At 56.2% G+C, this 13,641-nt stretch overlaps 1 protein-coding gene across 5 annotated transcripts in view; it reads right to left on the bottom strand.

Annotated features, from left to right (window-relative positions):
• Window positions 1-662: 662 nt before the first annotated feature.
• The window catches only part of CDH22 (cadherin 22), a 111,629-nt gene continuing 98,650 nt past the window's right edge, over window positions 663-13,641 (bottom strand). For 3 of the 5 annotated variants that reach the window (XM_061630686.1, XM_061630687.1, XM_061630689.1), the window contains exons 8-12: window positions 7,984-8,105; window positions 7,112-7,229; window positions 2,911-3,021; window positions 2,361-2,612; window positions 663-1,418 (exon numbers count right to left, since the gene is read on the bottom strand). In XM_061630686.1, coding sequence (XP_061486670.1) covers window positions 889-1,418; window positions 2,361-2,612; window positions 2,911-3,021; window positions 7,112-7,229; window positions 7,984-8,105 — 1,133 coding nt within the window. In that variant the 3' untranslated portion in view covers window positions 663-888. Of the gene's footprint in view, window positions 1,419-2,360; window positions 2,613-2,910; window positions 3,022-3,633; window positions 3,843-7,111; window positions 7,230-7,983; window positions 8,106-13,641 lie in introns of those variants that run through there. The other 2 variants (XM_061630688.1, XM_061630690.1) reach the window with 2 other exon arrangements.

The raw sequence follows: 13,641 nt of genomic DNA, 5'->3' as shown, positions 1-13,641 counted from the left end.
GGGGAACAAGCTGGATACGTTGCAGGAGAGAAGAGGGAGGGGCGGCAAGGCTGTTGGGCAACTCACTACCCCAAGAGGGCTGCTTTCCTCAGACCCAGAGGGGGCTCCCCAGTAACCGGCTTCTGGGGTGGGAGGGCAACGGACAGACGGTCCCAGAACCTCCTGCTCAGGCAACTGGGGGAAGGTACTCTATGGATGCACCTCCCCCCCTTTACACCCCCGCTCCAGTGCACCTTCTGGCCAGTGATGCATCTGCTGGAGAGGCAGGGGGTGTCCCTCCCTGCAAAGATGGGGTGGGGCCTTGGCCTGGTGACGGTGGAGGAAGACCCTGAGAATTGGCCCCCGAGTGGGGTGGGAAGTTTTAATCCAAAATGAGCGCCCCCCCCCGTAAAATCATCGTGTTGATTTCCTGGGTCCCCCAACCAACCCCCCCCCAAAGATGACGAGAAGCCGCTCAAGGGGCTCCCAGAGACACAGAAAGCCTCTCTTGGCAGAGACGCTGCTTAACTAATCAAAGCTTGTCAAATGTTGGGACTCAAGTGACAAAATCAATTGAGACAACAAAAGACTCCCTCCCTCCCTCCAGGCCCCCTGCCTCCCTCCCCTCACACAGATCTATTTAAATGATAATTTGCCAGAGAAGCCTGGCTGGCATTAGACTCTTTCTTAAATGAACATGGAGTGTTTTAATGGAGGAGATGGGGGAGGGGGCTGCTGTGGCTCCCTTCTCTGAGCCTGGCCCGGCCCTCCCCCTCCAGGCCAAGCCACTGGAGTTGGCCCCTGCAAGAGGGCTGGGCTGTACAGCTGCACCTCAGCGTGCCTGTGTGGTGGCCCCAGAGAAGTCTCTGCCGATCCAGCTGTCTCTGTCCTTGGTGGCAGTCCTTGGGACTAGGACTCCTCGCTGCCCTCCTCCCCACGATGCCCGGCATACAGCACCGCCAGCTGTCGAAAGCGGGGGCCCCAGCTGCTGAGATAGGAGAAGTCCTGCTCGGAGCCCGTGGAGCGAGAGGCGATGGAGCTGAGAGAAGCCAGAGGAGAGTCGCCCCCCTCAAAGGCATAGGTCTGGAAAGAGTCATAGGGGGGCACGGAGGGGTCCTCGTCCGCCTGACCCACCTTCCGGCTGATGTAGTCCCTGAAGATGGAGAAGTCCAGGTCGGGCACCTGGCACCACTGAGGCAGCGAGTGGCGCTCCGAGGGCAGCGCAGGTGGGTGAGGGCCCACCTCACCACCCCCTCCTGCCTTAGTTTCACTGAAGTCATAGAGGCTGCGCAAGGCAGACATGTCGTAGGCCTCCGTGTCCTGCTCGCCACCCCCTTCGTCATTGTACTTGATGACGTTGTCACGCATGTCCTCGTCCTCCTCAGAAGTCAAATGGCCCTGCTGGTGCCGCTTCAGCGTCAGGATCAGGAGAACCAGCACTGGGGCCGCATGCCGGCCGGGGAGGGGAGAGAGAGAGAGAAGAGAGAGGGCGGTGAGCGGGAGCTGCGACCCCTTCCCACCTGGGGGAAGAGGGCCACCCCGCTGGGCAAGCATCCAGCATTCATGGACTGCCCCTTCAACACGGCATCTGCACTGGATTATGATTGCAAAGCGCCCTGATGGTTTCCATCAACAACGAGCCAATAACTGATCACTCCTATCAGTAGCAAGTCCATAATAAGCTACCTTGCAAACAGCTTCCCTCTAAGGGTGCGGGCAGGGTGACTCTGAGGGGCACTTGGGGGTGTAAGGATACAATGGGGCTTCTTCCCCACCACCTAACCCTGTGAGAGCGACATCCAACTGCCTGGTGCGCAAGATGTGACCCAATGCCACTGCAGATGGTCTGGAGGCGGTGAACAGCAACACACAGCGCCGCTGGCCACTTGGCCATTCATCTCAGGGCTCAGTGGCGGTGGTGCCCAGGCAGACCATCTGCAGACAAATTAGGCAAGGGGCTGGTTGGGACCGGCCAAGGTGGCCCCCGCAGGAGAAAGCCTTTCCACAGAGGGCAAAGGTGTGGAGGCAGCAGGTGGGGGGGAGCAAAGGTGAAAGGAGCTTCGGCTGACGCTGCGCCACCATGACGGACTAGGCCAACGCTGCCCAAAGAGATGGCTGGGCTCAGGGGCTGAGCTGGCCTCCCTGCCCTGCTCTGGGCTGCCCCTTCACGCCCACAGGAGGGGGCCTCCCTCATGCAGGCAGCGCAAGGGAGTCCAAGCGAGCAGCTGGGGGGCACCATGATCCAGCAGCAGAAGGAGTCGGGGGCTCCTCCCTGCAGCTTGCCAGGGAAACGGCCCTCCTGCCAAACGCCACGTGGTGGGGCGCGGGCAGTGGTGGGACAGCAAGGCGGAGGGGCGCATGAGGGGGCAGGAGACACTCACCAAGGAGGATAAGGATGCAAACCAGCAAGGCGATGAGTGCCCCGGGGCTCAGCGACGCCGACACGATGTAGGCCGTCGTGTTGCAGGACTGGATCGCCCCGGCACTGTCACAGCCGCAGATGCGGATGGTGAGGGTCCCAGTGCTGCTGAGGGTGGGGGGCCCGCTGTCCACCACCAGGATGGGCAGCAGGAAGATGTCCTGCTCCTGCCGGTTGAAGCCCAGGCGCTGCGTGTGTACGGCAGCAGTGTTGTCTGGAAAGAAGGGGAAGGAAGGAAGGACGGAAGGGTCGCCCCAGCAGGACAGCCTCTCTGCCAGGATGCCCCCACCCCAGCTTCTGCCTCCTCAGCAGGGCACTGGCCAGGCTGGACAGCCGCTGCACTCCCCACTCCCACCCCCATCACTGCCACGTGGGCTGGACCTCCAGCCTCCCTGGGCAACAGGAGGAGGAGAGGAGGAGGCGCAGACCACTGCAGACGTTTCCCCTCCACCAGCCAAGAATCCACCGCAGGACGCAGCCAGCGGGTGCCACATTCTCACGCTCACACCCACACCAGGAAGAGAGAGGCCTCCAGGAAGCAACTGAGAAGAGCGGCAAAACGGCGTCGCTCCAGAACGGGAGGCGGCGGCTCTGGCGCCACCCCTGCAAGGGTGCTCTGGCTCCTGGGGGCAAAACACAGAGGAGCCCGGAAGTCACTGGGGTGCACAGAGAGCATCCCAAGGGAGGGTGCCCCTTTCCCAGGAAGCAGGCAGCACCAGACTGCAGCCCCCTGGCCTTCATCAGGGCAATCCTGGGAGTTGCCACCCTCCAAGTCCTACCAGGTTGCTTCTCATTCCCAGCCAAGCAGGCCTGGCATCTCTGCCAGCACAGTTTCGTTCCCCCCCCCCAGCTCACACACTATGGATCCTGGCTCCCCCCTCCCCTGTTCACCGTCAGGATCCCCAGGAAGCCCCCTGCTCCCCCTCCCTTTTAACAAGACCTTCAGAGAGTTCCTGCATCTGCCCATCTTGCCTGGAGTCAGGAGCCTTCCTGCATCTCTACCAGTTAGCCACCAGGCAGCCAAGGTCTCTCGCCCCCCAACTCACACTTCCATAGCAAACCAGCCCGTCTGCAGAAGGGGATTCAGGGACAAAGCCTCCTCTCCTATTGCAAAAGGAGCAGGCTGGGTTGGCAAGAGTGGGGGAGCTCCCCACCCCCTTCAGCTGGGCTCCAGCCAGCTTACCCAAGCTGTCCAGCCTTGTGCTTCCATGGGAGGGGAATGGATGCCCAGAGAAAGACCTCAGGGAGCTTCCAGTCCTTACAATCCCAAAGACATGGAGTGGGGCCCCTGCACATTTGCAGCCCAGTGGAGCTGCGTGCAGGAGTTTCCCTGCAGTTTAGGAGGTGGTGGTGGGGAGAGAAACTGAAGGGTTCAGTTTGATGTGTGTATACACGAGCGGCCTCTTCATATCGTTGTGTTTGCGGCTGCCTTCCAATGAATTTCCTGTGAACAGAACGGCAATCGGAGGCTGAGCCCACATGCACCGAGAACAGGCAGGCAGGAACTCAACACACTTGTTAAAGCTTTAAAGGCACTCCCGAAAGTAGAAAAGTAGAACAGCAGAGAATATTTGGGCTAGAACCTCTTTCCTTCTCACTTGTAGCGAGTTTGACATGAAACAGCATTAAAAATGGCTCCCTGTAGTCGCAGAATCATAGAATAGTAGAGTTGGAAGGGACCTATAAGGCCATCAAGTCCAACCCGCTGCTCAATGCAGGAATCCAAATCAAAGCATTCCCAACTGTCCAACTGTGCCTTGAATGCCTCCAGGGTTGGACAGCCCACTACCTCTGTGATGTATGGCTCTAACAGTTAGGAAGTTTTTCCTGATGTCCAGTTGAAATCTGGCTTCCTGCAACTTGAGCCCATTATTCCGTGTCCTGCACTCTGGGACGATCGAGAAGAGAGCCCGGCCCTCCTCTGTGTGACAACTCCTCTATAGTCCATTCCACCCTCTCATGGCAGACGCCTCCCCCATTCTGCCTAGATGTCATTGAGCCTTTGTTTGCTTCAGACAGGAAAGCAGCTCACACAAAGTGACCTCCCAGCTGGCACCGAAGGAAGCCATTGGAAGGTGTATGCGTGTGGCTGTGAGGCCACATGGGCTAACTCTGTCCCACAGCAGCACACGCAGCATGGACACACTCGCTATCCATGCACTTGACTGACATACAAAGAGGCTCTCCAGACCAAGGCGCACATGCATAGTGCTCTCTCCCCACAAGGGCCGTGTGTCTCCTCTCTTGCCTTGAGGAGCATAAATGCGCACTCATTGGCACCCACACACAGAGCCCCTCAACAAGCTGCCTAGAAGTGCACACAATGGGGGTGGGGGTTGCTGCGTGCATTGGCAAGTGGGGTTAGCCTACACTGTCCGGTGACCTCCTCCCGCCCCACATTATTCCAATGTGTGAGTCGGAGGGGGCATCTGAACCTTCCTGGGCTCAGCCCATCTTTATGAGGACTGTTGGCAAGCTCCTGCCATTGGAGAGCACCAGCCCCAAAGGGATGCTAACGCCGCCGGCACTGAGATGTCCGGGCGAGCAGCAGAGTCGGCAGAAGGCGTTTCTGTTATGGGAGAGCACCCACCCCAGTCCTCACTCCCCCAGAGCCCCACCACACACAAACACATACATACAGAAGTGGCTTTGTGACTGATGAGCCAGTGTGGCCTAGTGGTTAGAGTGTTGCACTATGACCTGGGAGAGCAGGGTTCGAATCCCCACACAGCCATGCAGCTCACTGGGTGACCTTGGGCCAGTCACTGCCTCTCAGCCTCAGAGGAAGGCATAGGAAACCGCCTCTGAATGCCGCTCACCATGAAAACCCTATTCATAGGGTCACCAGAAGTCGGGATCGACTTGAAGGCAGTCCATTTCCATTTTTATGACTGACACCAGGCCTAGCCAATCAGAGCTGTGCACAGCCCCCTGGCTGCACAACAGATGCACAGGTCTTCTGTAGGAAGAAGGTGGTGTGTCTGCCTGACATGCGGCAGCAAATGTGCTTCCAGAGCAACTCCCTGCTAACAGCAGATGCACACCCTGTGTGCTGCCTTCTGGAGCTGCCACTGGACTGACCGATGGGGCAATTCCTGCGTCTAGCCCAGGACCAAGTGACGGCGGCTCCTCAAGGGCCTTCTCCATGCTCAAAACTGAGATCCTTTTAAATGGAGAGGCTGGGCGTTGAACCTGAGGCCTTCTGCATGCAAAGCAGGTGTCCTACCACCGAGCTGCGGCCGCTCTGCACCAAGCTGTTGGGGGAGGGGGTTGACAACAGCCCATGGCGCATTCAGGCTGGCGATGGAGCAGACAGAAAGAGGCTGGACGAGTGAACCATCCCAGAAGGGATCCTGCAGGGCCCCTGGAGTGGCTTCACTTGCAGCTCAGCCTCTCAAGAGAAAGACCACTTTGTGACCATAGAGCCGCTGTTGAGGCAAAGAGGCAGCATGAGGAAACGCAGGAGAACCAAAGCCCGCCGTGTGCAAGCAGGACAGGGACCGGGCAAAGCCGGGTTTGCACTGCCCCCAAAGTGGTGCAGAGAGCAGCACCCAAGAGGGTGGGCCTGTCGGCAGCTGAGGTAGCCACAGGCGCATGCGTGCACCCCCCCCCCGCTGTGTCAGGCTGTGGAAGGGGAAAAAAGTGCCACTGTGGTGGATACCTGCCAAGCCTCCTGTGCTTCAAAGTAGTGTAGGCCAGGCAGAAATTCAGCAGGGAGATGCTGGAGAAAGTCTCCCTTGTTTGGTTGTCTGCCGTTTTACATATTATTGGGCGTTTTCACTAAAGACCGGCATTGGTATCTCCAAGATAAATAGATACATGCCCCAACTGGCATGGAGAAGGTTCCTTGGGGCACAGCCGCCTTCACAACCCCTGCAAGGAGGAGTCTGGCCCTTTTGACACTGCAGGTATGGAGCTCCTGGAGCCCTTTGCACGTGTGTGTGTGTGTGTGCTTTAGTGCAAACCAGAATGCGCCACAGGCAAGCTTGTAAATGTGAGAGGTGTGGCAGGAGAAGAGCCACTTTCTTGCCCACTTGGCCCTGGGGGTGCCCCCGACAGTTTCTGCCTAGCCAACCTCGCCCAGGGAGCGCCAGCAAGGGGGGCAGGGCCCTGCTGCTGTGCTGAGTTGTGTGCCAGGTGCCTTTTGCTGCCGTTGCCGCCTCCACCGCCGCCCAGATTAAAAAAGGACAAGATTTAAGTGAGAGCTTTGCGCCTCCATCTGGGCTGGCATCCATCAGTGTCTCATCTTGGCTCCAACAGCAATATTTATAAATCACATCTCAAAACCAGCTACAAATTTGTACAAAGAAACAGATGGGCTGTTGGTGGCAGTTTGTCACCACCGAGTTTTATACAGCGCCCGAGACAGCGAGAGCAAGCAGAGGGGAGCAGAGGAGGGTGGAGGAGGTTGCAGGGAGAAAGGGGGCCCTTGCCGAGGATGGGGCAGGCGGGGGGGAGGAGCGAGGTGGGGCACAGGCAGCGCAGGAGGAGGGACCTGCCTCTTCCCCGACCACTGGAGGGAGCCCTTAACAACAGCGCCGCATCCCCAGAGCTACGGAGTGTGTGCGGGTGGGGTGGGGGCTGGTGAACAAAGAGGGATGGTGAGCCCAGGTGTGGGGTGGGAACGGATGCCAAAGAGGGTCCAAGGCTGGCAGAGAGCAGGAAAGGAAGTGGCGAGGAGGAGGAGGAGGAGCAGGGGAGCCAGAGGCCTACCCTCGACATCCAGCAGAGAGAAGCGGTGGTTGCTGGAGCCCTCCGGGGCCAGCGTGAAATAGAAGCGGTGCCCGCTTTGGGGCTCATCCGGGTCCACAACGCTGATGGTCTGGATCAGCTGCAGGGAAGAAGGAACACAACTCTCAGGAAAGCCAAAGCTGGTCCCAAGCGAGGCCGGGGGTGGTGGTGGTGGTGCACAGGAGAGACCTGGAAGGTCTTCCTGCAAGCACATCTCCTCCCCCCCCCCCACATATGGAGGCAAGGCCGTCTGAAGGGACTCCCAAAGGCCTTTCTCATGGCCGGACAGGAAGATGAGTCTCCTCCCCCACCCCCAAAACGCAGAGATGGCCTCACACTGGGATCCCAGACCAGCTACCTGGCTCACAGCCACTGATCCACACCAGCACCTTGGGGAGATTAGCTGAGAAGAGGAAGAGAGATGTCACAAAGAAAGGAGAGCCAAGACTGCAGAGGGCAGCTCCAGTGGATGCCCCTGGGGCCTGGGAAAGCCCCTGTCACCTCCAATCTGGTGCCCGCCAGACTTTGTTGGACTCCAGCAGCCAGCGAGGATGAGGAGAGGAGGTGGAGTCTGACAACATCTGGAGGGCAACCTCCCCCTACAAGGCTGATCAACCAAGCAGGTGAGGCGGGGGGGGGTGTTTCCAGGGAGCGGGAGGGGGGGGGGAGATTTTTTTGCTCAGCAGGGCGTCTCTGCCTTCTCTCCAGAGCTAGGGGTCTCCAACTACAGCGCCACCCATATTCTGGTTTCTGACCTCTCCCTGCACAAAGACGTGGCGGTTAAGATGCACGTCCAGCAAATGCTTTGAAGACCCTCTTCTTGCTGTGGCTCTGAGCCCGTCTCCCCTCCTCACCTGCCCTGGCTTGGCATCCTCACAGACGGCTGCTTCGTAAGGCGTGGCAAGCTCCGGCGGATTGTCGTTCACGTCCAGGATGCGGATTCTGAAGGGCTTCCGGGACACCTGAGTGTGATTGTCTGGAACACACAAACGCAGCAGGCCAGGTAGCTCAGAGGTGTGGCTGCAGCTGCCCTCCAAAATGCCTCCCCCCCCAAGATGGGACCAGCAAGAGGGCCCTCCAGAGGAGTCTCAGCAGCAGCTGAACCCTATGGAGAACGCCCCCGCACTAGCCACGGACTGTGCTTGCCCAAGAAGCCTGTGCCCAGGAAAATGAGAGAGCCCCCCCCCCGTGCCACAGGCCCCTCAGGCCACCAGCCATAACGAAATGTAAGCACGCACCAACTTCACTGCCACACCCACATGCAGGCACCAGCCACGCCCAGAGGGAAGCCCTCCCCTGCTCTCCCTCCCCACCCCCTTCACCCTGGGCTTCTCCTATTGGCTGGCCAGCCAGCGTCCCTGCACCAGTTGCTGGGAGTGCAAGGAGGTTTCGCGCTCTGCTGGATCTGCATGCGTGGGTGTGGGGATGAGCAATGTGCAGCAACTGTGCACGTGCCCCCAGGTACAGACCCCCGGCCTCCTGGAGCCGCTGCCTTGCCAGACGCCCACCCGCACCCGCTCTGGCAGCAGTCCCAGATGCGCCTCACTGCTCAGCCCTGCCAACCCGAGAGGTGGGGGCACGGCCTCCTTGCGGAGGGGCAGCACCCCCCACCCGAGAGGACCCGCTGGAAAGGCCACACCGGCACCTCTGTGTCTGGGGCGGGGAAGGACTCGCTCACTGACTTTACCACTCGATCATCAAGTTGCCAGGAGTCCCCAAATCAAGGCTCCCCACAGAGAGAGCCTTAGGCTGGCTCTGCCCAAACGAGAAACACCAGGTGGTGGTGAAGTTACGGCGATGGCGGTGGCTGCGCTCAGGTCCTGCTTGTGGGGCTTCCCAGAAGGGGCATTTGGTATAGGACCAGGCTGCTGGGCAAGGTGGGCCCCTTTGGCCTGGTCCCACTGCACCCATGCCTTCCTTAGACCATTCTAGACGGGAAAATAGTAGACAACCTGACTGGCAGCCTTGGCATCCTGGCAGACTGCAGTGGGAGAGCCCAGGGTGACCTCTGCACTGACAGTTCTGGGCATCCCTCTGCGGCTTCCTTTCACCACCTAGCCTCATGGCCCCCTGCCTCCAAGACTGGCATTCCCCCCATAATTGGGCTTCTGTCAGAGGACAAGTGGGAGGCAGAGTTGCATTGCGGGCCAACAGCACCCACACCAGGGAGCGGGACTGAGGCACTACTGGGAGCTCAAAGCCAGCCCGGAGTGGAGTGGCGTGCCTCCCAGCCTCTCCCGCCTTGCCCTCCTGCTGCCGTCGGAAGGGCTGCTGGGAGTAGCAATGCTTAGGTGCCCTCTGGTGAGGTGCGAGCAGGCAGGCAGGATCCTGCTTGGGTGGGGTGGCATTCATTGGGCCTGCCGTTTCCTGTCTTCCTCCCGGCCTGGCAGGCAAGCAGTGCGCCTCCTGAATGCCCCCCCCCCGCCCATCTCTAGCAGCTGCGAAGTTGAAGCGGGACGCCGTCCTCCGGTCTCCAAAGCACCACTCGCCCGCCTGCCCCTTCTCGCTCCCTGCCAGCCACTCTGCTAATTCGCGGGAACTGGACCCCTGCACAATCCCTCAACAGCTACCCAAGAGCTGGCAGCCTTGGTGGGAACCCACTGAGCCTTTCCCCGTATAATGGGAAAACAGTAACAGCAGCCTGATTAAAACCCTTGAAATGGTGGGAAGGCGGCTGCAAATAAACAAGTTTTCTGACAGTCCCTTAAAGGCCTGCAGGGATGGCGCTTGACAGATCCCAATGGAGGATGTGAGGCCACTGCCAGACAAGCCCTCTCCCTCCTGCCTGCTCTCACAGGTGGGCACACCAGCAGGGCCTCAGGCCGGGACTGGAAGGTGCAGACAGGAGGATACAGGTGAAGGTGATCCTGCAAGTAACCAACCAGTCTCCAACCAGACCGGAAGCCTTGGCATCTTGCAAGACCGACATGGAGAGCCCAGGGTGACCTCAGGGCTTTAAATGGCATCACCAGCCCTTTGACAAAGGGGAGCATTTGAGACCTGGTCACAGCTGGAACAGCAGCCAGCTGGTAGGACGGTGACTGAAAAGATGCCAATTCCCAAAGCCCCTTTGAAGATCTCTTTGCCTGAAATTCAAAATGGCTGGAGCTGAGTTAAAAGATTAATTTCACCTTTCCCTTCCACTGTGGATACAGCTCTTAGCATCACTCCCTATTTCCAGATAAACTGGATAAGCAGACCCCACACTGAGGGAGGGTCATTTCCCTCCTAGACCCCCTACACACACTCAGGTGGGTGGAAGAATTGATGGTATCTCACCAAGGGTTTGCAAGCCACCACGTCTTTGCCTGCTAACATCTAAAGCATGCAACAGGTACTTTGGCTTAACGTAACAAGACAGCTTAACTTAGGAATTAGTTTCTCTTTAATTTATCCCCCCTTGCTTACTTGTATTTCTCCAAGCTTAAACATAAGTCTATTTTTGACCAGATTTGACTATGAAGTGGACTTGAGTCCACAAAGACTTATGCCAGACTTTACGTTGCCACAACACACATTGTTTCGTTTTTGCTGCAAGAGATGAATGTGGCAAACCCTTTGAAAAGACTCATATCCTGGGTAAGCTCAACAGGGTGGGAAACCTTTGGCCCTCCAGATGTTGCTGAACTACAACTCCCATCATCCCCAGTCAACATGGCCAATGGCAACACCCGAAGGGCCAAAGGTTCTACACACCTGGGATACCATGTATTGCTCTGGTCGCCTCACCTCAAAAAGGGTATTGCAGAGCTGGAAAAGGTTCAGAAAAGGGCAACCAGCATAATGAAGGGGATTGAGTGACTGCCCTATGAGGAAAAGTTGCAGCATTTGGGGCTTTTTAGTTTAGAGAAAAGGCGAGTCAGAGGTGGCATGATTGAAGTGTATAAAATTATGCATGGCGTGGGGAAAATGGACAGAGGAAACTTTTTCTCCCTCTCTCATAATGCTAGAACTTGTGGACATCCAATGAAACTGAATTTTGAAAGATTGAGGACAGACAAAAGAAAGTCCCCTCTCTGACAATATTAGAACTAAGGGGGGAGTTGTCATCTAATGAAGCTGAACATTGAAAGGCTCAGGACAAAAGAAAGTGCTTCTTCACAAGCAACGTAGTTACACTGTGGAACTGTTTGCCACATGAGGCAGAGGTGGCCACCGACTTGGACAGCTTTCAAGAGGATTTAGACAAAGTCATGGAGGACAAGGCCATGTTCTGTCTCCACTGTCAGAGGCAGGCAGTAGGTCTCCAAATACCAGTTGCTCGGATGCAGATGTGGGGAGAGCTGCTGTTGTCCTGCTTGTGGGCTTCTCACAGGTAGCCAAGCGCCTTCTGCGCCCGCGGCCCCTTGCCCTTGGCTCTCTGCCATACCTGGTGTCCACACCAAGCTTGTGGGTCTCATTCATGCAGTGACGTGTCCAGGTTCGCAGCTGATAACAAACGAGCGAAGGACATAGGGAAGATCCCTGAACCCGAATGAACTGTTGCAGGAAGTCTGAGGAACTGAGGCAGACAGTGGTGAGGAGAGATGAAGGTCTGGGCTTAACAGACAAAATGAAAACTGACAAATTGCTGGGTTCGGATGCCATCCCACCCAAGAGTTTTGAAAGAACACAAATGTGAGATTGCTGATCTTCTAACAAAAATATGTAACTTGTTCCCACTAGTGTAGCGGCAAATTCAGAAGTGCAGAGTCCCTTCATGATAGACACAGCCATGCACCTTCCCCCTTTTTGCTACTGGGTTGAGAATGAGACCCTTGTTAATGTCTTCTCCCACAACAGACGTCCCTAGGAGCTAATAAGCATGAGGGGAAGAATGTTAGTTGCTGAGAAGAGTCTTCTCAGTGGCTGACTCACCTCCTTTCACTCTGATTGGCTCTAATAAGCAAGAAAGGACAAGGAAGCATCTTAGAAGACTCTTCTCAGTGGCTAACACATTCCCCTTTCATGCTGATTGGCTCAAAGGATGCTGGAGACATAGGGACCCTGCTGGGACCTTGCTCCCAAAAAAGGGTCAAAGACCCCCCCAAAGCCCTAGAGGACTACACCCCTGCTTGTCCCTCAGATCTGCCTCCTCATATGAGGATTGGAAAGTGGCTAACGCAGCAACAGTCTTTAAAAAAGGATCCGTGTGTGTGTGGGAAGTTCCTGGAAATTACAGGCTGATGTCCGCCCCAGGAAAACTGGTGGAAAGTAATGTTAAATATAAAATAATTAAGCATATAGAAGAGCGAGCCTTGCTGAAGCAGAGCCAGCATGGCTTCTGCAAGAGTAAGTCCAGTCTCACTAACCTATCAGATTTCTCCAAGAGTGTCAACGAGCATATAGACAGAGATAATCCAGTGGACATAGTGTACTTGAGCCTTTCAAAAAGCGTTTGACAAGGATCCTCACCAAAGACTCTTGAGTAAGCTGAGTAAATCATGGAATAAGAGGAGAGGTCCTGTGGATCAGGAACTGGTTAAGTAGCAGGAAGCAGAGAGCAGGAATAAATGGACAGTTCTCCCAATGGAGGGCTGTGGAAAGTGGAGTCCCCCAAGGATCAGTTTTGGGACCTGTGCTTTTCAACTTGTTCATTATCTAGAGTTAGGGGTGAACAGTGAGGTAGCTAAGTTTGCTGATGATACTAACTTGTGAAGGGCTGTACAAACAAAAAGAGATTGCGAAGTGCTCCAAAATGACCTCTCTTTAAGGAGTGAATGGGTGGTAAAATGTCAAATGCAATTCAAAATAAAAAAGTGTAAAGTTATGCATATTGGAGGGGAAAAAACCTTCATTTCACATATGTGCTCATGAAGTCTGAACTGGTGGTGACTGACCAGAAATGAGATCTTTGGGCCGTAGTGGATGAAGATGTTGGCCCAGTGTGCAGCAGCTGTGAAAAAGGCAAATTCCATGCTAGGGATCATTAGGAAAGGAATTGAAAAGGAAACTGCCAAAATCATAATGCTGTTATACAACTCTGTGGTAGGGCTGCATTTGGAATACTGTGTACAGTTCTGCTTTCCCCACCTCAAAAAAGGTATTGTAGAGCTGGAAAAGGTTCAGAAAAGGGCAACCAAAATGATCAACTCCCTTGTGAAGAACAGTTACCACTTTGGGGGGCTTTATAATTTACAAAGAAGATGGCTAAGAGGTGACACGACCAAAGTGTATGAAATGATGCCTGGTGTGGAGAATGTGGACAGAGAAAGGTTTCTCTCCCTCTCTCATAAGAAGACCGACTGGATCAGGCCAGCGACCCATCCAGTCCAGCATCACAACACCCTGAAGCCGAGGGCTGGCAGATCCAGGACAGACAAAAGGAAGTCCTTCTTCACCCAGCGCTGAGTTCAACTATGGAATTTGCTCCCACAGGAGGCAGTGGTGGCCACCAGCTTGGGTGGCTTTGAAAGAGGATGAGACACACTCACGGGAGATAAGGCTATCCGTGGCTACTAGCCCTGATGGCTATTACGCTCCGCCTCCGTGGTCAGTTGATGGAAAGCACAGGAGGGGAGAGGGAGCTTCTG

The sequence above is a fragment of the Rhineura floridana genome, chromosome 6 (genome assembly GCF_030035675.1).
Source record: "Rhineura floridana isolate rRhiFlo1 chromosome 6, rRhiFlo1.hap2, whole genome shotgun sequence".
Classification (NCBI taxonomy): Eukaryota; Metazoa; Chordata; class Lepidosauria; order Squamata; family Rhineuridae; genus Rhineura; species Rhineura floridana.
Note: the sequence above shows the minus strand (reverse complement) of the source record. Positions and strands in the feature narration are given on the sequence as shown.